Consider the following 24,034-nt stretch of genomic DNA (forward strand, 5'->3'; position numbering starts at 1 on the left):
AAAATCTGCCCTAGCCAGGTGGCTTAGTGGATTGGAATGTCGTCCTGTGCACCAGAAGGTTGCTGGTTCCATCCTTGGTCAGAACACAACCTGATTTCTTTTTCTCTCTCTCTCCATTATACCACAGCACAATATTTCCTTTAAATGTTGACACTGATATGCTTCACATTATCTAATCTTATACAATGAGCACAATCCACATTGTATTATATTAAGGAGTTTGTTTTATAGGAAAGAGGCAAATGTCAGACTCTGCACTTTGGGAAGTTACAAACAGCCTGGGCAGGGGGGTGGGGAGTGCTAAATAACTGAACTTGAGTCATTGTTGACACCTATGATTGTTCCTGGGACCCATTGGCTTTCAATCCCCAAGTCCTGTCTTCCAAGTCTGATCTTTTTCTACTTCTCCTTTCTATTTGCTCCTCTGTCCTTCCACTCCTGTGCTCATCAGTCTAATCTCACATCTCTCCACTCCTTTCTACTCTCTCCCCCACCCTCTTGTCTCTCTATCCCACCACCCACCTTCCACTCCAGTGTCTCCATTTCTCTGCTTCCTGTCCTCCTGCCCTCCTTGTCTCTAGTTCTCCTTCCCTCTCTCTGCCTTTTCCACTAGCAGCCGCCTTCTGTGTCCCTGTTATATTATTATCTTTGTCCACAACTGGACATTTCTGCTCCTCTTTCTTTGCTTTACTCAATCGGGCTTTGACACATACTATTTTCCTGCTGTCAGATTTCTCTTTGTTGGAATGTTTCATCTTAAATGCTACGTCACTCATCTGAACACTCTTTACCAGATTCCTTGTCGACTCATACAGGTTGAATTCCAAGTCCCAGGTCCTGCTGTGCTTCACAGAGTTCATTTGTTCTTTGAAGTTCTTCAGATCCTGCTGTATTGAGGGGGAAATTTTGAAGCAGAATGTTACCTCAAAGTTTGAGGAGCTCTCTTTCTTCGACATGTTCAGTAAGAACTGCATACTGAGGGTCATCTCCTCATTCCCTGCCTGCACCTTGTCATCCATCAGCCTAGTCACTTCCCTGAGGGCCTCTTCCCCCAGCTGGCTCTGGTCTTGTTTCTCCAGGTAGGACATGGCATGCAAAAATTCCTGGAAACTGATGTGGCGGAAGCTGTAGAACTTTTTGATGTCAAGTCCCTCTTGGTAATCGTGGCTGGTCAGGAAAGCAGCAAGGCTGGGCCCATCCAAATTGTGCTCCCTGAGCTCAGCTTCTTCAAACAGGAACCTCTGGTGCTGGATCCCCTGAGCTGCCAAGGAGCACAGACCCCTCAGGACCTTGTGTCGGGTAGGATCAGGGCAGCCCTCATTGTCAGTAGGCTGCAAGAAGGTGGAGTCATAGGCCATGAAGATGTCAGTGTCATTACTGGGAATCTCTGGGAACTCTCCACCTCTTTCCATCTGCCCCTCCAGCCAGGAGCAGACCACCCAGCAAAGGCCTGGAACCTGACATGCTTTGTAGAGAACGTCATTTCTGCATACAAAGTCAGTGGCCATTTTGACTTGCTCCTCATCTGTGAAATAGGATTGGAGATACTTCTCCTTCTCATCATCAGAGAAGCCCAGGATGTGGACATGGTGTGTTTGTTTCAGCAAGGACTGTAGGTTCCGCAAACCAGAGGCTGATTGGTGATGAGAAGGGAGGATGTGGGAAGTACCTCTCTCCTAATTAGAGGGTACAGCACATCCTCTGTGCGACTGGGTCCTGGCCTCCTCAGCCTCACTGCAAAAAGCTTCTGTAGCTCATCATAGCCATCCAGGATAAAGAGGAGCCACTCTGGATGCCTCCGATCTCTGTGACAGGTGCTTTATTGTCCCCACAACACCAGAGAAGGAGCTGGTCCAGTGTGCCCTCTGGCAGCAGGACCCCTTCTCTGCAGCTCACGTAAAAGACATAATCAAACCAGCCTGGGTACAAGCTGCCAATGGCCCAGTCCAGCACCAGTTTTTTTTTGCCAGTGTTTTGTTTCCAGTGCCAGCTGACCCTTGTAGCACCACTATGGGTGAGCCTTGGTTGGGCTCTTCCCCTGAATCAAATAGAGCCTCCAGGGTGACAGAGTCCAGCTCCTGCTCCTGAGGGACACTCCCTGAGCTGGGCTTGGCCACAAGAAGCAGCTGGTTGTAGCTGGGGCGGACGCCCTCTTCTTGCCTCTCCTCCAGGCAGCGCACATACTCTCGGTATATGTCTCTGTAATCTGCCCCAGACACGTGGGGTATTAGGTGGTGAGATGGGAATACAGAAAAGACAAAATGACCCTTCAAATTCTGGACTCTGCTCTTTAGTCTCATATTCTATGCTCTCTAAGTTTTTTGTCCCAAAATGTTTCTGTGTTTTTGTTCCATAAAAGGAAACACACACTTTTCATTTACACCAGTACCTTTATTGATTTGGATGTTGTGACTATGTCAGCTATCTCCCACATGGTGAACATTGATTGTTCTCAAGTAATGTCTTGATTTGATTGCCATCAACTTCAACTGGTCTACGTGACCATGGATCATCATCCAGCAAGAAATCTCCAGCACAAATCATTGCAAACCATTTTTGACACATTTGATCAGTCACAGCACCTTCTGCACAGACTGCATGTGGTGGACCCTGGCCAGCAGAGTCCACCTGTTGTGGATGATGACAAGAGTGAATGCACAGGCAACAACAATCCTGTGGAGAAAAAGGGAACCACACGACTACTCTCTCAAGGGGAGAGTGCCTGTGGGTGCCTCAGCCACTCCCTCAAGAGGGGAGTCCCTTGACCCTTGCCTAGACAGGATTTTATTGTTGTCCTGTGATCTTACATCAGAGAAAGATTTATTATTTATTACATAGAATATCACTGTCTACATTTTAGGTACAATCAAGGAAATAAAAGTAACATGCAGAGGGGGATGGCAATGAGCCGATTAGCTCCGTCCTTGGAAAAATTCATGCAGGCTTTGGATATCACCTTGAAGATAGACAATACACATTTGTTGTTTCAGACCAGGGTGATGGAGTTCTGGCAAGACCAAGCCATAACAATCTGTATGCATTTTCTAAGCCTGATTCCCATGGGAAAACCCGGTTTGAAGATCTGGCTCCTGCCCACCAGTTCACTTCTGCAGGTTTTCCATACAGAGCTGAGTCACATTTGCCACACTCAAACAAACCAGTCCCCTAGAGGGAGTGGAGATAGAAGAGGGTAAGAATATTGGATGCACCTCAGTCCTTCTGCTCACCTACACCTATTAAGGAGATAGAAGTTGACGCTGCCAATTTTTTGTGCCCAGAGTCAATGTGATTGATTTTGTTATTTTCTGTGAATCCATCAGAGATGTTATTGGTGAATCCATGAACAGTTTAGCTCCCCTGGACTCTGAGCAGCGAGAGTATAGCAATCATGTGCTTGACCCACTAGATGGCAGGGACAATCTAATCCATGTTTGGGGATAGTTAACCAAATCCCTTCTGAAACTTTCATTCATCAAATGCCTGAGAGAGGAATCCACTTCCTCTGTTCCAGGTACCCTGGCCCATAGCTGCCTAATATGAGTTCCTTGGTCCCCAGAATTGCTATAACTTCACAGCTCTCTCTTCCATCTCTGTTATTCAGATAGCTCATCACCAATTAGTGTCTATCTTTTCGTCAGATAGCAACTCATCAGCACAAGACCTGAACCACACTAATTAAGGGTCTCTCCTTCTCTTTGGGATTCTTCCAGTGGAACCTCAAACCTTCTGCAGTCTCTGCATCTTAAGAAGGCCCTCTCTGTATATTGCATCTCTCTCTAGCGATTGCCCTCTTCCCCTAATTGAGACCTTCCTTCTAAGCCTGATCAATTTATCCCAGCTATCTACTTGACTTTGATCCCACACAGACATCTCCAACTTTGCTCACCCCAAACTGGATTTCACCCCCCACCAAAATATTCCCTTCCAGGGTTCCATGTCTCAGCAAATGGAACCCCAACCATTCTCTACTCTTACCAGAAATATGGGTTTATACTTAACACCTCTCTCTCTCTTCTACCCCCTCCCACATATAAGTCATTACCAAGTCCTATCAATTGATATATTAAATGTGGGTAGACTCATTCTTGCTGCTCCACTTCCACTGCCACCATCCTAGCCCAAGCCACATAACTCTCGCCTGCACTGTAGCAATAGCCTCTTCCTTGCCTCTTCCTACTCTTGAACCTCACCCATCAGGGATCTACTCAGCAGTCAGAAGGACATTTTATTTATTTATTTATTTATTTTTAAATTGTTGTTCAAATACAGTTTTCTGTTTCCTACTCCCAGCCCAGCCCATGCCCCCAGTGCTCCCCACTTCCCTCTCATTTCCACCCCCCTTAGTTTTTGTCCATGTGTCCTTTATACTAGTTTCTGTAAATCCTTCCCCTTTCCCCCAGGAATTCCCTCCCCTCTCCCCTCTGGTCACAGTCAAGCTGTTCTCTATTTCAGTGTCTTTGTTTATATTTTGCTTACTTGTTTGTTTTTTGTTTAGGTTCCTGTTAAAGGTGAGATCATATGGTATTTGTCTTTCACCATCTGGCTTATTTCACCCAACATAATGCTTCCAGCTCCATCCATGCTGTTGCAAAAGGTAGGATCTCCCAGAAGGACATTTTAAAAGTACAACTCTGTCCACATCACTGCTTTGCTTTACTCCTCACTAACTAACTTTATCTAGTAGGTAAAATTCAGAGTTCTTACTGTACCTACAAGACTTGGTACAGTCTGGCTTCTGCCTATTTCTCTAGCTCATACCTCGTTCTCTCTTTCCTAGAATGACATCAAACTCCTTCACATTCACACCTTCAAACACTTCATTCCTTCCAATGGTCCCAACCGCTATGGGTGGGACTAGCCAACTCTTATCAGCCTTTATTACTTGGTGAGGTCATCCCTATTCTTCCCAGAGCCTATCTCTCAGCTCCTCCCACTCCAGGCTAGATAAGGTCTTTTGTTCAAACCCAAGATATCCTGTTCTATCTCTTTACAATAGTAAATACAATTATGATAGTATTTTATTATGTGTTTATTTGTTTAATACTTGTATCTCCCACTAGGCTATCATACTTATCTCTGTGTTCCCAGCACCTAACATGGTATCTGGTACATAGAAGTCACTCAACAAATGTTGATGAATAAAGATTAAATGGATTGCTTTGCTTTCTAAAACTGATCATTCTCTTCCCTACACACAACCCAACACACATACACACACATACACACTGGCATTCTACGGATTCTGTACAAATAAGGAACACTCAACCTTCAGTTCTTACTTCAGATATAACACCATCAATAAACCATAATAGAACACTGAAAGTTGACATTGATCCTAGCATGAGAAAAGGACAGAATCAGGAAGTGTCTAGAGGATAGTGCTGATGAAAGCTGGAAGGGCTTGGAGGAGATTGTTGATGTAGGGCTGGCAGACAGGAAACTGTTACTGGATGCTGGATAAAATGGCGCCAATGTGATGTACTGGCTATACATCAAAGTTATCATATGGGACAATGTAGACAATACAAACATACCAATAACGAAGCAAATCTGACTGAGGAGGGTTCCAGGCAGAATATTAGAATTGTTAACTGGTTTCTTTTAGCAGCATATAATAAAATACTAGGACCAAAAAATTAACTAGGGGCCAAACTATTAAGATTTTCAGCAGAATTTAGAGAAAATCTAAAGGAGCCAGGTCTCTCTAGACTCAGAAATAAAACTTTTTCATTTTCAATCTCTCCCAGCAAACAATTTTGAAAGAAAGAAATAGGCAAGGATCAAATCCAGGGAGGTGTTTGTAAAACCCTTTGCCCAACCTTTGTCTCTGCTGGTTGGACAGAATGCTATAGAACTGACACTGTACCAGGTTTTGGAATCAGGCCTTGAGTGACTGGCACCTTCCAGACTGTTCTCTCACTCTGGGGTGTCTCAGTGTAGGGAGGGAGACACACATTGAGAAGGGTCTTGGATCCCACCTCCCTGTTGATGGCTCTTCTCAAAGACTTAATGGATCTTCAGGGAAGTTACTGAAATGTACAAGCAAGCTATTTGCCTGGAGGCCCAGTCAGGAGTCTCCTGGAATGCTAAAAAGACAATAAAATAGTAAAGCCATGTTCACAAAGACAGTAAAGTACACAGGCGTTTAGTAGTTGGGGTTCTTTCAGTACTCTGTATGAAATTCACGTTAAAAGAACTGTCAAAGTAAGAACTGCACCAGATGAGGTTAAATGGGTCAAGACACTACTCAGGACTATTGCAGGGGGGTGAGGTGGGCTGGGATGAGAGTAAAAGACAGAAAACTGTACTTGAACAGCTATTAAAATTAAATTAATTTAATTAATTAATTTTAAAAAAGACTATTGCAGTAGTGGGGAGAGACTGAATGCAAACACTGCCGAAACAGAGGGCTGGTGAGATTTGAGAGCTGGAGTGAAGGAAATCTTGAACCACCTATTTGCTAACCAATCTCCCCCAAAGGAAGAGGAAACTGCCTCCTATCTCCATAGCAGGAGGCAGCTTCCAAGGCAGCAGCTGAGAAAGAATTTGCATTTACCAGTTTTCTAAAGTGCTCTACAAAAAGTCAGGTCAGGACAGGAGCCTATAAACAGGAAAAACAGCTGTCTGAAATTCACTCAAGTTGAGGGGACACCAAAGGCTATCCTGGTTGGACTGTTCATGCTATTTAACTTGAAGACATTTTTCTGTTTCTGCATTATCTCATCTGGGCTCTGCTTTGTTATTGTCCTTATTGGACAAGCTCTTGGTGATCCAGGTGCTGTGCACTTTCAATAGGGAAATAAATGTAAATTTTCAGCCCAGTGAAGAAATATCTTAAGTAATGGCTTTGTAACAGTATGCAGCCAGGTTGGGGGTGGGAGGGTCAGCGGAATGAGGATTTGTAATGGGGTCCAAAACTCAGGGTATCCAGGAAATATTAGTATATATATATACAGGCCTGATCCCACAACCTGGTACAGTGTCAGTTCTATAGCATTCTGTCCAATAAGCAATATATATATAAATATATACATAAATATATATTATATGTACACTAATATATAATATATATATTAGTGTATATATATATATATATATGTATATGTATACACTAATATATAATGCCCTCACCCCCACAAGTCTGAACTAGGGGATGGAACACATGGAGCATGGCAACTGAGAGTTGTTCTGAACAATAACCATTTTGCAGATGACCTCTAGGAAAGTCATTTAACCTATCTATAACTTTTAACTGATATGTTAAATAGCTGTGGCCAAGCTTTGAGCCAAGGGGATGGCAGTGACTTCAATCCATGATGCAATTGGGAGGCAACTCCCCCAGGTTACACTGCCTTCAAGAAAGCTTGGAGATGATTGGCTCCACGCCAAAGGGCCATGCCTTCCCAACTTACTATGGCAGCCCGGTAAAGCTGGAAGAATATGGGAATGCTGGTAGGTGTAACTGATTGTGGGAGGAGTCAGAAATGGGGCTGCAGAGGAAGACTGGTGCTGGGATTTAAACCCAGGCATTGCAGCCATGTGGGGCTTTTTGGGACCACATGGCTTTGGTGAATGTTGGGACCTCAAAGCTTTAGGGTGTGCCCTTTTTGCCACATGGCTTAGGAAACAGGAAAGACTTCACCTGGAAGAAAAGGGGTGAAAGGATTCTTGCTGTTGGGCCGTGAGAAGGAGCCACATGGTTTTAGATTAACCGGAGAACATGGTGACATGGAGGATGGTGCCAGAACCAAGAGGCTGCCAGAACCACGGACTTCTACTTCTTTTCCTGAGATACAGTGCCCTGGACTGGGCAAAGGGGAGAATGATGGAGTGTGAGTTTGTGGGTATTCGAAAGGACTACTATTTTTAATGAAGACATTAAGTCATTCGTCTAAGTCTGTATAATTTTTTAAATACATAATCCCTTTTCTTGTCACAAATCTCTGGCATTGAGAGACATTTTGCCCTGTAGCAGGCAAGGCAGAGCCCCGGAGTACAAGAGTGGGTCCATTTAGTAATATTATACAATTCACCACCCTCCCTCCCACCCCAGGTCTGCTCTGTAACAGCTTCACTTAATTCTGATCTCTTCTGGAGGCACTTTTTAAAAAAATATATTTTATTCACTACGCTATTACTGTTGTCCCATCTTCCCTTCTTTATTTCCCTCCACCCTGCACATCCCCTCTCACCAGCTTTCCCCACTTTTAGTTCAAGTCCGTGGCTCCTACATATACATTCTTTGGCTTCTACATTTCCTATACTACTCCTAACCTCTCCCTATGATTTTCTACCTACCATTTATGCTACTTATTTTCTGTACCTTTCCCCCTTTTTCTCTGTCCCACTCCCCCACTGTTCTGGAGGCTCTTAATCTCAAAAACATATGAAAGTGCAATAATAGATAATGAGAGCATAGCCTCTGGAAAAGTGAGGGTAGGATGGATTACCCTGATCTCATTAGATAGCTTCTCTTCTAGGGACAATCACCCTGTTTGATCTCAAGTCCACTGAGTTGATGCTGAATAAAAAGCAGGGAAATTTAGAGAAGGAATTGAGTGATAAGAGTTTGTGGATGTGCCGTCCAGGACACTGCCAGGACTCTGATTGCTACAGGTGTCTACTTCTGGATCAGTCAGCTACGAGGGACAATGGAGGTGAGGTAGAGAGCATATTGGTAGCAAACCCCACTCCAGTATGTGTTGGGGCTCTCCCAAAGAAGGGGTGATGGTAACACAGTGAACCAGCAATGAAGGTGGTTATTTTAAATGATTAAAATAATTATTTTAAATTATTTTAAATTCACTTAAGAATTATAGGCATTTCATGATGTCCAAATAATTGGGTCAGAAATAATAATGACAAATGGGTTTGAATAAACTCTTTAAAAATTTTGTTTATGATTTTTAGAGACAGGGGAAGGAAGGGAGAAAGACAGAAAGAGAAACATCAATCCTGTTGCCTCTCGCACACCCCTAGCCTGAGACAGCCCACAACCCAGGCATGTGCCCCAGCCAGGAATCTAAAGGCCACCTTTCACTTTGCTGGATGATACCCAACCAACTGATCCACACCAATCAGGCCTGAATAAACTTTTCTCTAGTAGAAAAAGAATTGAAATTTCCAAGTGAAAGAACTCACATTCTAGGCAAAAATCAGTGAGTAGAGATCAAACCTAGATCCCTGTATATTCTCAGGGAGGAAAAGGTGAGTAATAAGAAATAATACCCTGCTTAGGACAGACACACTATTTTAAATTCACAACAAACAAAAAACATATCAATTGTAGCAGTTAGGATCCTTTAGTTCTAAGTGGCAGAGAACACACCCCCATTGACTTACACAAAAATGATATAAAATTACATAAAAGAAGGACTTCAGGTTGATAGTAGTTCCAAATGCATCATCATGCAAGGGTACAAATCAGGGCTTGATTTTGGGAAAAGAAACTAATACTATCCAAATGAGAAGAGAAAGTCTGTATTCAGAATGGTTATGGAAAGAGAGTCAGTCACCCTCACTTGGGTCTAGTTCAAGGGCAGACTGAAGAGTGAGGAAAAAGGAAAGTTACAAGTATGGTTTGTTTGGAGGCTGATGGCATGAGAAAGCTAGAGGTGGCTAACTAGAAGTGAGCATCTTATGGGATTGGTCTGGGGATCATATTCTGCTTTCTCTGATTTGTCTGAGTTGGAGTAGGAGTGATAATAAATAGGGAAATGGCAGTCACTGATCAAAAATTAGGGAAACTGACAGTCATTGACCAAGTTCTGACTGTTCAGGGCTGATTGCTATAGAGGGTGTTGGTCAGAGCTCTGTTGTCCTATATGTTCTGGCCATTGTGTATTCAGTTTCTCTGTTTATTTAGAATTATCAACTCTAATTCATGGTGTGCTCGCTCCATTCTGCATGTTTTATCCTGGTGGTTTTAAAAGTGGCTCCATCAGCATTAGGGTTTAGATCCCTTCTCAACTGAGTTCATCAGAGAAGAACATGACTCTTTTTCTAGAATTTCTGGGACAGGGTGGAATTGCCCTTGTATTTCATTGGCTCTGACTGCATCATATTTCACACTTGAGCCAACCACTGTGGTGGGCAAGTAGAAATCATGAGCAGCAAGCATTTAGCTGAGTGTAGGGGGGAAATAAATCCCCAATCAAAATGTGTGGCTATTATGGTTTGAATGTTAGGGTCATATCCAGTAAATTTTTATTGCAGAAATGAATGAATAATAGTGAGTCTGGCCTCAGTCTGCTTAATACCAACTCTCATGATACAATGACAATATTTTCAGAGTCTTAAAAAAAACTGCACCAGAAGTAGTGTCACAAGGACATGTTGTCCCATATGTGTGAAGGCAACAAAACCAAATTCTGCTGTACAATTACTTCTCAAATTAGTCCACACTTGTATTCTTCTTAAAAATAACGACTCTGATCAGCCATCAAAATTATACATTCAAGAATAGTAATAGTTTTTTAAACGTTGTGGACTCTCCAACAAAATGAGGGAAGTTTTGTACTGACTCAGCTTCCAACTCACAATAAGAATCCTCAGGGGAAATAATACCTCAGCACCAAATCTTCTTAAAATTCTAAAGTAGTGAAACTTCAAGAATGTAAGTTCAGTAGGTTTTTTAATTGACTTTTGGACAGGTAGAGAGAGAAACTTTGATTATTTATTCCACTTATCTATGCATTCATTGGTTGATGCAAGAATCAGAGAAGCCAAAGAACGTATGTGTATGACCCGTAGGTGTGAACTAAGTGGAGGGATTGCTGGAAGGGGTTACTCGGCAGAGAGCAGCAAAAAGGGGGAAATTTGGACAACTGTAATACCATAATCAATAAAATTTACTTAAAAACATGATACACTACATTAATAAAATGAAAGTTAAAAATTACATCATCTCAAGAGTTAGAAAAAATAATTTGACAAAATTCAACATCCTTTGATGATAAAAGAACTCAACCAAGTGGGTATTAAAAAAACTTACTTCACCATAATAAAACCACGTGTGACAAGCTCACAACTAATATTATACTAAAGGTGAAAGGTTGAAGCTTTCTTCTAAAATCAGGAACAAGTCAAGAGTGCCACTCTCATCCCTCCTATGCAACAGAGTAAGAGATATCCTAGTCACAGAGATTAAGCAAGACAAAGACACAGAAGCCATCCTCATTTGAAAAGAAGAAGTAAGATTGTCTATGTTGGCAGACAATATGATCTTATACATAGAAAATCCTAAGGACTCAAACAAAAAAATTTGAGACCTAATCCACAAATTCACTAAAGTTGCAGTATGAAAATGCATTCAGAAATCAGTTGCATTTCTATACACTAACAACAGAAATATATACAAAAATAAATTTTACAAATCTATTCATGATAGCATAAAAAACAGTAAATGTAAGCCCTGGCTGGTGTAGCTCAGTGGATTGAGCACAGGCCTGCGAACCAGAGGATCGAGGTTCAATTCCCAGTCAGGGCACATGCCTGGGTTGCAGGCCGGTTCCCTGCAGGCCAACTGCAGGGGGCACACAAAAGGCAACCATACATTGATATTTCTCTCCCTCTCCCCTTCCCCTCTAAAGGTAAAAATAAAATTTTAAAAAAACAGTAAATTTAACTCAGAAAATGAGAGATCTGTATAATGAAAACTAAAAGACTCTTATGAAAAGTACTGAAGAAGACACTAATACATGGAAAAATATTTCCTCCTCATAAATTGGAAAATTAATATTGTTAAAATGTTGATACTACCCAAAGCCATCTATATATTTAATGTAATCCCTGTCAGAATCCCAGTGGCATTTTTCATAGAAGTACAAGAAAATACTAAAATTAACATGGAACTACAGAAGACCCAAATAACCAAAACAATGCTGAGAAAGAAACACAAAGCTGGAGACATCATACAGTCTAATTTCAAACTATATTACAAAGGTATAGTAACTAAAAGAATATGGTACTGGCATAAAAATTGAGAGCACAGAAATAAAACTTCACCTATATGATTATGTAATATTTGACAAGAGAGCCAAGAAGGCTCAGTGGGGAAAGAGCAGTCTCTGCAATGAATGGTGTTGGGCAAAGTCGATAACCACATACATAAAAATAACATTTGGGCCCCTCTCTTACACCACTCGTGAAGATTAAACTGGATTAAAGACTTAAACCTAAGACCTCATATCATAAAACTCCTAGAAGAAAACAAGGAGAGAAATCTTCTGACATTAGTTGCAGCAATGATGTTTTTGGACATGAGATCAAAAGAATAAACAAAGAAGCAAAAATCAACATGTGAGACTACAACAAATTAAAGACCTGCTACACAGCAAAAACAAAATTAACCAAATGAAAAGGCAACTTACAGAATGGAAGAAAATATTTGCCAATCATATATTTGTTCATGAATTAATGTCAGAAATATATGAAGAACTCATACAACACAATAACCGAAAAATAAAACAACCTTACTAAACATTGGGCAAAGGAACTGAATGGACACTTTTCCAGAGAAGACATACAAATGGCCAACAGGTACACGAAATTGTGCTAAAAAATCACTAGTCATCAGGAAAATGCAAATCGAAACCATAATAACATACTACGTCATACCTGTTAGAACATTTATCATCAAGGAGACAAGAGATAACTCTTAGCGAGAATGTAGAAAGATACAATTCCTGTGCACTGTTAGGGTAAATACAAATTGCTACAGCCACTTTGGAAAACAGAAAGGAGGTTCCCTAAAAAGGTAAAAATAGAACTCCCATATGATCCAGCAATCCCACTTCTGAGTATATGTCCAAAGAAAATGAGAAGGGATTTTTGAGGAGGTGTCTGCACTCCCATGTTCGTGGCAGCATTATTCACAATTGTCAAGATATGAAAACAATCTACATGTCTGTCATTGGAGGTATGGATTCGACAATGTGATATATATACAACATCATACAATATTTTCTATCATAAAAAAGAAGGAAATCCTGCCATTTATGACAATACGAATTAACCTGGTGGGCATTATGATAAGTGAAATAAGCCAGAGAGAGAAAGACAAATACTGTATGGTAACACTTATATGTAGAATTTTAAATAAATATATACAAGTAAAAATTTCACATCTAACATATGAACAGACAGTAGAATGGTGATCCCCAGGGGCTGGTGGGGGTGGCAGGCAAAGTGGGGAGGTGCTGGTAAAAGGGCGCAAATGTTCAGTTGCAAGATGTGTTAAGTTTGGAGGATCTAATGTTCTGTATGGTGACTGTACTTTATAATGTATTGTTTACTTGAAATTTGCTCATAGATCTCAAGTGTTCTCAACCCAAACACAAAAAAAGTGACTATGTAAGGTGAAGGATGGGTTAATTAACTTCATTGTGGTAATCATTTTACAATGTATGTATATCAAATCATCACATTGTACTCTAAATATATCAATTTTAATTGTCAATTATATCTCATGAAAGCTGGAAAAATAAATAAAATGAGGTATTGAAAATTTGATTTCTATGTTCAATGAATGACCAAATGAACTAAAGAATGATTAAAAGGAAACTTGATGTTTAGCTTCCTTTTTCTTTGCTTGTTTGTTTTAAGTAAGCCTTATTTTTATTGGTTCTTTTAATAGCTGTGAGACAGAAATTTCAAGATGTGAAGGAATAAGATTCAACCAAACTTTCTTGCTGATGCTACTTTGATGTTTAACTGAAAACAGTATTATACAGCATCTGGGTATTACCCAAGTTTCAATAATCTGTTAATGAAATTTTTAAAAGTCACTTGGTAATACTTATGAAAGTTTTCAAATTCACAATTGCTCTAACTCATCAAACTCAGGTTTGAAAACCTACTCTGCAGAAATTAAAGCACCAGTATTTATGAATATATAAAAGAAGATTTTTATTTAGCATACCCTGAAGTTACAAAAATCTAACAAACACCTATATGGTGACCAATAAACAGTATTTTGAAGAACCTGTGTTATACCTAACATAAAGAAATATAATATACCTATGAAAAAATGTATATAGATAATTCTACTATATTAACAGATTTGGAGAACCCAAAAAGTTTAGCATACTCATGCCAAGAAATGCGAACCTTTCCACCATTTATTAAATTTAAAAGAGTTCACTGAGACAGTGACCAAATAAATACTTCATGGCTTCCCAGGACAGTCAAAAAGTGTGTAAGTCTACTTTTCTTCTCCATAACTTCATCAAAGCTCTTTTCATCTCACTGTTTCGAAAGCTGTAGATCAGTGGATTCAGCAGAGGCGTAAGAAGTGAGTAAGCCAATGACATCACTTTCTTGGTTTCTGGGGAGTAGCCAGATTTGGGCTGTAAATAGGTCATACTGGCTGTGCCATAGAAGAGGGTAACAGACGTGAGATGGGAGGCACAGGTGGAAAAAGCCTTCTGCCTCCCAGTGGTTGATGGCATCTTCAGGATGGCAAAGAGGATTCGAATGTAAGACAAGAGTATGAAAAAGAAAGGAACCATGACAATCAAAATGGTGCCAATGGATGCAGAGATTTCGAACCAAAATGTGTCTGCACATGCAAGCTCTAGCACTGCTGGGGTTTCACAAGAGATGTGATTAATTTCATTGGGGCCACAAAATGGAAAACTAAACACCCATGATGTCTGCACAGTAGCCACCATGATTCCTGAGACCCATGAGAACATTACTAATTTTATGAAAACACTTTTGTTCATAATCATTGGGTAACTCAAAGGATGACAGATTGCAGCAAATCTGTCATAAGCCATTGTCCCCAGGAGACAGCATTCTGTCACACCAAAAAAAAGAATGAAATACATTTGTGCACAACAACTCACTAATGTAATCGATGATTTCTCAGTGGAGAGAACCACCAGCATTTCAGGCATGATGGCTGCACTGAAACTCACATCCAGCACAGACAAGTTCAGGAGAAATAGATACAGGGGAACATGGAGACTCTGTTCCAGGGAGATGATGACTATGATCATGGCATTTCCTATCAGAGTCACCAGGTAAACAACCAAGAAAATCCCAAAGAGCAACTCTTGGAGTTCGGGAAAGTTTGAAAAGCCCAAGAGGATAAATTCAACCACAAAACTTTGATTTTGCCTTTGCATGTCAGTAGTACAGCATGTTTTGCTTTTATGGACAGAGTACATGAGTTACAAAGTCACCATCCAATAGCTGAGTCAGTGTCTACCCTTACCCCATGTGTACTTGGCAGATGATCCAAAAAGAGAACTTTCCCCAGCAGGAACTCAGTGTGGCAATTATGGAGAATGGCCAGTTTCTCAGATTAATGAATTTTTCAAACAGAAAGGAGGAAGTAAAGAATCCTGGCCCAGAAATCTTGTCTGTAAAGTACAAAATATATCAAAATTCTATTGCAACTTTTACATTATGTAGTTTGAACATTAAACATAGCCTTGAAACACAATACATAATTCAGATTCCATCTTCATGGCATTACTATCAATGTCATTCATTTTCCTGATTTAAAATAATATAAAATTTAAGACTATAAAAAATTAAAGTTTTAAAAAGTTGACAAATGAAAAAAGATACCCACAAAATTTTGATAACAACTTAACAGTTCAAACTTACAGCAAAGTTGTTTTATATTTGTTACAAATATCTATCATATATGTATGTGACTTAGCTGAATATGAAAATGCCACAGAACACACAAAGGGGGGTTGTCCTTCAAATACACCTCTCTTAAGTGATCCGTAAATAATGTGAATTGCCTCCTGGCTTATTGGTTTATGCAAAGATTGTTCGTAGTCAATTACATAAATATTGGACTGCATGGGAAATTTTAAGAGCCAGTTCTCTCTGGCTCATACATGTGATCATGATGATTTAAGAAAAGTCACATTTTGGTCATTCTGATACTAATTTCCTAGTTTCCACTCTCTCCTTCTCCTTCTCCTTTCTCGCCTTCAATTTGTCTTCTCATGAAGTAGTTCATTTCATCATCAGTTATTCAACACACACTGATTAAGCAACTGAGGTTTTCTCGGTTCAGTCATCTCAGGCACACATTTGATCCTACAACTCCACAGAGAGCTGCAAAGGCTACATAAACTAGCATTCCACCCTTGCCTCAGCACCCTCGAACTCCTCCCATGATACTGTGCTCTATTTTCTCCAAGGCCACCAACTGAGATTATAACTATAACTATACAGTTAACATATAACTATAAATTAATTTATATCTATAAGTTAAATGATATAATTTATATGTAAGTAAGTATATTTATATATATATAATACATATAAAATCTAATTTTCTCACTAAAAGATAAATTCCATGATTCAAAGACTTTTTTGGTTCTTTACNACCCTCGAACTCCTCCCATGATACTGTGCTCTATTTTCTCCAAGGCCACCAACTGAGATTATAACTATAACTATACAGTTAACATATAACTATAAATTAATTTATATCTATAAGTTAAATGATATAATTTATATGTAAGTAAGTATATTTATATATATATATAATACATATAAAATCTAATTCTCTCACTAAAAGATAAATTCCATGATTCAAAGACTTTTTTGGTTCTTTACTATAGTCAAATGTCTAAAAGAGTACCAGATCCACAGTAAATGCTAGATCGATATTTAATGATTAAGGGAGGGAAATGAGGAAAATCCATGATAACTTTAAGGAATAGAGTGTCTTTAAAAAGTGAAACCAGCACACAAAACTTTGGAGAAGCAAAAGTAATAACAAGTGGCTTAGACGTTTCAAAAAAGATCAGCTTAAGTCTGAATGGGTGGGGGTGAACAACCATAATCATAGGTGTCATCGGTGGAAGTCACATTATGAGGAAGGAGAAAGTAGAAAAGAGGGATACTCAGGTCCGAGGTATCTCATGACACGTTATTATTCCAATGGAGGCCTATTGTCTTTTGTGTGATATTTTGCAAACCAGCAAACACACCCTGAGAAATGAGAAATCCAGAACACAGTTAAGACAAAGTAAGCTGAAGCCATTTAATATTTTCTGAGTGCAGAGCATTGGGACATTAGCAGGCAGAAGGCACACTGATTTCTTTCTGTGCTTGACCACGATCACCCATTGAAATTCAATGGCTGTGTTAACCACAATAATTAAAATTTGGATATCAAAAAAGATCACCTAAAATTACTAAAATGTAGCCACAAGATCAAACAGTTAAAACCCATTTCTAATGGAAAAAATGAATAATATATATTCAGTGGCTAATATTTAACAATGGATAAATTTTCTTAAAATCAGAAAATCTGGGATATCATATAAATAAACAAGAAAAGCTTTTAGGACTCTCTGTGAGTGTGCTATTGAAAAGAATGTCCATGAATGGAAAAGAGCAGCTGACCACAGACACTCTTGTTTCCTCTGTAACATAGAAGAAGACCCTTACACCATCTGATCACTCCCTTCTGTAGCTTTCATCCTTGCAATTGAAAAAAAGAAGAATTAGACTTATTTAGCAAGTTCCCTTAGTTGCAAACCTCTAAGATTTGGTGATTAGTTCATGAAAAATACTTCTACCCCTAATTGTTGCCTGAACTCTTCTCTAAAAAGAAGAGAAAACAAATAGCATCAAAACCAAGAGTCTAATATTTCAAATGGTTTACTTGTGTCTCTTGATTCCTGAGACTCCTCCCCTCTCTCCCTCAAGGGAAGGGAAATTCCTTCCACTGCATCTCCAACTATCAGGGAGAGGAAATATACATGGAAAACCCACCAGCAGGCACACAAGCAGACGCTTCACCCTCTTACCTATTGACTTTGTCTCTTTAAGTTTCCCACTACTGTATCAGGAGTTCTTCCTGTAGCCAAAGCCACCTTCTTGTACATACAACTCAGTGATTTAGTGCACTGATTCTAGAACATTATATGACACTGAATGTATGCCCTGGAGACTCCCTCCCTGGGGAATGTGAAATCACTTCAAAAATGCTTTACTATATTATCACATAATAACTAACAGGTTTGAACGTGGCCCCTCCAGGGAGAAAGCTCAAGGGCACAAACGTGGAGTTATCCTCCCTCACATTCCCACAGGGAAAAATGCCTCATCACACAAGAGACTCAGATTCACCATGACATCCCTCAACAGGAGGTAAAAGCAGAGGCTGCATAAAGGTTGTCAATGGGGAAAAAAGAGAGTGGTGTGAGGGGTGAGGGGTGATGGTGTGAGCAAAGGCAGGGGACCTACAGGCAGGGCATCTGATTAGATGGGGGCACAGTTTGGTTGTGGTTAGAAAAAAGTGAAGGCAGTCTAGGGAAGCTTTGTAGAAAGCCTGGGTGCCCCACCCCCATCCAAGAACTTTTGGTCATTTGAGTCACTGAAAATTTTTGAGAAAAAAAGTCATCACAATTGTTTTCATACATAGAAATTTTAAACTAGGAATCATACAATCTGGACAATTTTGTTGATTATAACAAGTCATTTATCTCCTCTGAATCTGTTACCTTGTCCATAACATAAACATAACATCATTAGTATCCTGAGATACATGTGAGAGCCAGGGACTCAGGGTTCAGTCCAAACTGGTTTGAACAATTAGTAAGCCATTGGCTCAGTCCCAGCAGAGTGAAGACATAAATGAGTCTACAGGCTTGGCTTTCTTCAGAACTGGGTGGTGTGGCCAGATTACCTTTGTCTACTTATCATTGCCACATGCCTGCAGTAGGATTCATTCTCAAGGAAATTAATCCCTCCTGGCAGCAATCAGTCTTCTTTCTTGTGGTCTGTGTGCATTGAAAAAGGTACCAGTTATCCTGAGAAAAGGAGGTTTCCATTCACAGCTTCTAATCCAAGGGCCCTTCCCATAACACTCAGCATGGTTGGATAACACCCCATGTGTGAACTAGTCGCCTATGCCAGGTATGGGAAATGCTGCCCATGCCCCATGCCCCATAAAATCTCATGAGGGCTTTTATCATACTGATTTGTTCTATTTATTAGTTGGCAAAGGTAATGCAGGTGATGTGTACTCTGTGAGGAGTCATCAGAATGCAGAGTCACAATTTTTACACTTTCCCATGTGTGTATCAGACTTCAGTGAAAAGCGTATAGAAAAACTTCAGATACATGCTAATGGGGATAAAAAGGATGTAATGTTGCTAATATCAAACGGTAATTCCTAACAATAGTACTGAATTGATAAAACAAAAATCAAAAAGTGGAAAGTTTAACACTTCTTCCTCAATGATTGACATACAAAACAGACAAAAAGACATACAGGTGGTACTATTTTAATGATAAAATTTTGATTAAACAGATGATAATGAGAGAGAGTAAATATAAGACAGAAACAATGCTTTTTATGCTGCTAACTATATTTTCCTCAAATATTTATGGAATATTGATAAAAATTGATTATGTCCTTGTCAGAAACAAAATATTAATAAATTCAAATATGTGGCAATCATATACATAGCATACTTTGCAATAAAACTGAACAACGGCAACCAAATATGGAAAAAGAAAGCTAAAATCTCAGAAACTTTTAAGTAATCTGCAAGTATCTCTCCTGTTTATAGGAAGTCAGAAGTGAAATATAAGCTACTAATAAAAACATTTTAAATTAAGTAAACACATTTTTATTTATTAATGTGTCCAAAATGAACTCTAGGTCCTGAAGAGGCATTATGACGAGTGAAATAAGCCAGACAGAGAAAGACAAATACTGTATGGTAACACTTATATGTAGAATTTTAAATATATATATATATAAGTAAAAACTTCAAACCTAACATATAAACAGACAGTAGAATGGTGGTTCCCAGGGGCTGGTTGGGGTGGCAGGGAAAGTGGGGAGGTGCTGGTCAAAGGGCGCAAATGTTCAGTTACAAGATGAGTTAATTTTGTAGGATCTAGTGTTCCATATGGTGACTGGAGCTAATAATAATGTATCGCATACTTGAAATTTGCTCATAGAACTCAACTGTTCTCAACCAAAACACAAAAATGTGACTAAGTAAGGTGAAGGATGGGTTGATTAGCTTCATTATGGTAATCATTTTACAATGTACGTATATCGAATCATCACATTGTACTCTAAATATATCAATTTTAGTTGTCAATTATATCTCATGAAAGCTGGAAAAATAAATAAAATGAGGTACTAAAAAATTTGATTTCTACGTTTAATGAATGAACAAATGAACTAAAGAATGATTAAGCAGAAACATGATGTTTATCTTCCTTTTTTTTTTTTTGCTTGTTTGTTTTAAATAAGTCTTATTTGTATTGGTTCTTTTAAGAGCTATGAGACAGAAATTTCAAGATATCAAGGAATAAGATTCAACCAAACTTTCTTGCTGATGCTACTTTGCTTTTTGATTGAAAACAATATTATACAGCATTTGGTTATTATCCAAGTTTCAGTAATCTGTTGATGAAATTTTAACAGGTAATTTGGTAATATTTATGAAAGTGTGCAAATTCACAGTTGCTCTAACCCATCAAACTCAGGATTGAAAACCAACTCTGCAGATATTAAACGACGAGTATTTATGAATATATAACAGAAGGTTTTTATTTAGCATACTCTGAAGGTACAAAAATCTAACAAAAACATGCATGGCCTCCAATAAACAGTATTTTGAAGAAATGGTGTTATACCCAACATAAAAAATATAATGCATTTATGAAAAAAATGTGTATAGATAACCCTACTATATTAGCATATTTGGAGAACTCGAAAAGTTAAGCTTACTCATAACAAGAACTGCAAACCTTTCCACCATTTGTTAAATTTAAAAGAGTTCAGTCAGACAGCAACCAAAAAAATATCTCATGGCTTCCCAGCACAGTCAGAGAGTGTGTAAGTCCACTTTTCTTCGCCATAACTTCATCAAAGCTCTTTTCATCTCACTGTTTCGAAAGCTGTAGATCAGTGGATTCAGCAGAGGCGTAAGAAGTGAGTAAGCCAATGACATCACTTTCTTGGTTTCTGGGGAGTAGTCAGATTTGGGTTGTAAATAGCTCATAGTGCCTGTGCCATAAAAAAGGGTAACAGACGTGAGATGGGAGGCACAGGTGGAAAAAGCCTTCTGCCTCCCAGTGTTTGATGGCATCTTCAGGATGGCAAAGAGGATTCGAATGTAAGACAAGAGTATCAAAAAGAAAGGAACGATAATAATCAAAACAGTGGTAATGAGTGCATAGAGTTCAAACCAAAACGTGTCTGCACATGCAAGCTCTAACACTGCTGGGGCTTCACAAGAGATATGATTAATTTCACTGGGGCCACAAAATGGAAAACTAAACACCCATGATGTTGGAACACCAGCCACTATGATTCCTAACACCCACGAGAACATTACTAACTTTATGAAAACACTTTTGTTCATAATCATTGGGTAGCTCAGAGGATGACAGATGGCAGCAAATCTGTCATAAGCCATTGTCCCCAGGAGACAGCATTCTGTCCCACCAAAAAAAATAATGAAATACATTTGTGCACAACAACTCACAAATGAAATTGATGATTTCTCAGTGGAGAGAACCACCAGCATTTCAGGCATGATGGCTGCACTGAAACTCACATCCAGCACAGACAAGTTCAGGAGGAATAGATACAGGGGAACATGGAGACTCTGTTCCAGGGAGATGATGACTATGATCATGGCATTTCCTATCAGAGTCACCAGGTAAACAACCAAGAAAATTCCAAAGAGCTGCTCTTCAAGTTCAGGAAAGTTTGAAAAGCCCAAGAGGATGAATTCAACCACAGAACTTTGATTTTGCCTTTTCATTTCAGTAGTACAGCATGTTTCACATTTATAGACGTAATATATGACTTAGGGAGTCACCGTCCAATAGCTGAGTCAGTGTCTACCCTTACCCCAGGTGTACTTGGCAGATGATCCAAAAAGAGAACTCGCCCACGGCAGGAACTCAGTGTGGCAATTATGGAGAATGGCCAGTTTCTCAGATTAATGAATTTTTCAAACAGAAAGGAGGAAGTAAAGAATGCTGGCCCAGAAATCTTGTCTGTAAAGTACAAAGTATATCAAAGTTCTTTTGCAACTTTTACATTATGTAGTTTGAACGTTAAACATAACCTCAAAACAAAATGCATAATTTAGATTCCATCTTCATGGCATTACTATCAGTGTCATTCATTTTCCTGATTTAAAATAATATAAAATTTAAGACTATAAAAAATTAAAGTTTTAAAAAGTTGACAAATGAAAAAAAGATACCCACAAAATTTTTATAGCAATTTAACAGTTCAAACTTACAGCAATGTTGTTGTATATTTGTTACAAATATTTATCATACATGTATGTGACTTGGCTGACTATGAAAATGCCACAGAACACACAAAGAGGGGTTGTCCTTCAGATACACCTATCTTAAGTGATCTGTAAATAATGTGAATTGCCTTCTGGCTTATTGGTTTCTGCATAGACTGGTCATAACCAATTACATTAAAATTGGACTGCATGAAGGATTTTAAGAGCCAGTTCTCTCTGGCTCATACATGTGACCATGATGATTTTAAAAAAGTCCAATTATGGTCATTCTGATACTAATTTTATATTTCCACTCTCTCCTTCTCTTTCTCCTTTCTCTCCTTCAATTTGTTTTCTCATGAAGAAGTTCATTTCATCATCAGTTATTCAACACACACTGATTAAGCAACTGAGGTTTTCTAGGCTCAGCCATCTCAGGCACACATTTGATCCTACAACTCCACAGAGAGCTGCAAAGGCTACATAAACTAGCATTCCACCCTTCCATCAGCACCCTCAAACTCCTCCCATGATACCTTGCTCTATTTTCTTCATGGCCACCAACTGAGATTATAACTATAAATATATAGTTAACATATAACTATAAACTAATTTATATCTATAAGTTAAATAGTATAATTTATATGTAAGTAAATATATTTATATATACAGTATATATAAAATCTAACTCTCTTACTGAAACATAAATTCCAGGATTCAAAGACTTTTTTTGTTCTTTGCTATAGTCACAATGTCTAAAATAATCCCTGACCAATAATAAATACTAGATTGATATTTGATGAATATGGGAGGGAAATGAGGAAAATCCATGATAACTTTAAGGAATAGAGTGTCTTTTAAAAGTGAAACCAGCACACAAAACTTTGGAGAAGCAAAAGTAATAACAAGTGGGTTAGATACTTCAAAGAGGGTCAGATTAATTCTGAATGGGTGGGGGTGGTGGTGAACAACCATAATCATAGGTGTCATCAGTGGAAGTCACATTACAAGGAAGGAGAAAATAGAAAAGAGAGATGCTCATGTCAGAGGTATCTCATGACACATTATTACTACAATGGAGGCCTATTGTCCTTTGTGTGATGTTTTGCAAACCAGCAAACACATCCTGAGAAGTGAGAAACCCAGAACACTGTTGTAGACCACTCTGCTCCTTTCTAGGAATTGTATCTCGACCCCTTGTGACTAAGGGTGAGGGGTGACCTTCGGAATTCGAGCCTCAGGAGACAAAGCTTTCTCTTGTAGCAAATGCTGCCTCAGTTTCCTCTCCCTGCCCCCAAAGCTTGTCAGAAGTCAATGATGGATAAGGCCCCTCATAGCGGGGGGGCAACCTAAGCCAGACTCCATCATTTGGGAGGCCTTCATGGAAGGAATCGGAGCGGGGGGGCGGGGGTGGCCCTACAACAAAGAGCAATGGACTCTCGCCCCCCAGCTTTGACAAAGCCCACGTCCCCATGTCCTCTGGGAGAAGCCCTTCCTGGCTCTAATCCCCTAAAGCCTGAGTACCTGATGGGGAGAGGTGCAGCTACTTGCCTTGCTAGAACTTGTCCGAAGGAAAAATCTGGCATCACAAAGACTTCCTGATAAACCTATGATATCTGCTCTGCTAAGAATGCTCTCATTCATATGTTACGGGTTTGAGCAGGAAACCCTAAAACTCTGTTCCTGACAGACTCTGACTCATACTAAGCCCTCAGATTTCTTTGAAATGTTATCTACTTTTTGATTCTTGCCACCCTGTATTCCTGTGT

At 39.3% G+C, this 24,034-nt stretch overlaps 2 protein-coding genes and 1 pseudogene across 2 annotated transcripts; all 3 read right to left on the minus strand.

Moving 5' to 3' along the window:
* Positions 1-203: 203 nt before the first annotated feature.
* Positions 204-2,300, minus strand: LOC118997242 (NACHT, LRR and PYD domains-containing protein 10-like). The gene is given in 5 exon segments (XM_037060843.1): positions 204-594; positions 597-1,627; positions 1,630-1,803; positions 1,806-1,962; positions 1,965-2,300. Coding segments are annotated over 5 exon segments (1,845 nt in total). The 3' UTR covers positions 204-447.
* Positions 2,301-14,186: 11,886 nt separating this feature from the next.
* LOC118997245 (olfactory receptor 10A3-like) lies at positions 14,187-15,191 on the minus strand (annotated as a pseudogene).
* Positions 15,192-20,656: 5,465 nt separating this feature from the next.
* Positions 20,657-22,883, minus strand: LOC118997246 (olfactory receptor 10A3-like). Its single transcript, XM_037060846.1, has one exon. It carries the CDS (start codon positions 21,780-21,782, stop codon positions 20,838-20,840), a length of 945 nt encoding a protein of 314 aa, XP_036916741.1. The 5' UTR covers positions 21,783-22,883; the 3' UTR covers positions 20,657-20,837.
* Between the last annotated feature and the right edge of the window lie 1,151 nt (positions 22,884-24,034).

The sequence above is a fragment of the Sturnira hondurensis genome, unplaced genomic scaffold (genome assembly GCF_014824575.4).
Source record: "Sturnira hondurensis isolate 20B ecotype Veracruz unplaced genomic scaffold, ASM1482457v3 Scaffold0012803, whole genome shotgun sequence".
Classification (NCBI taxonomy): domain Eukaryota; kingdom Metazoa; phylum Chordata; class Mammalia; order Chiroptera; family Phyllostomidae; genus Sturnira; species Sturnira hondurensis.

What these genes read in the sequence shown, in the direction of transcription:
- LOC118997246 (XM_037060846.1), bottom strand. Translation starts at nt 21,782, where the DNA reads ATGAAAAGGCAAAATCAAAGTTCTGTGGTTGAATTCATCCTCTTGGGC.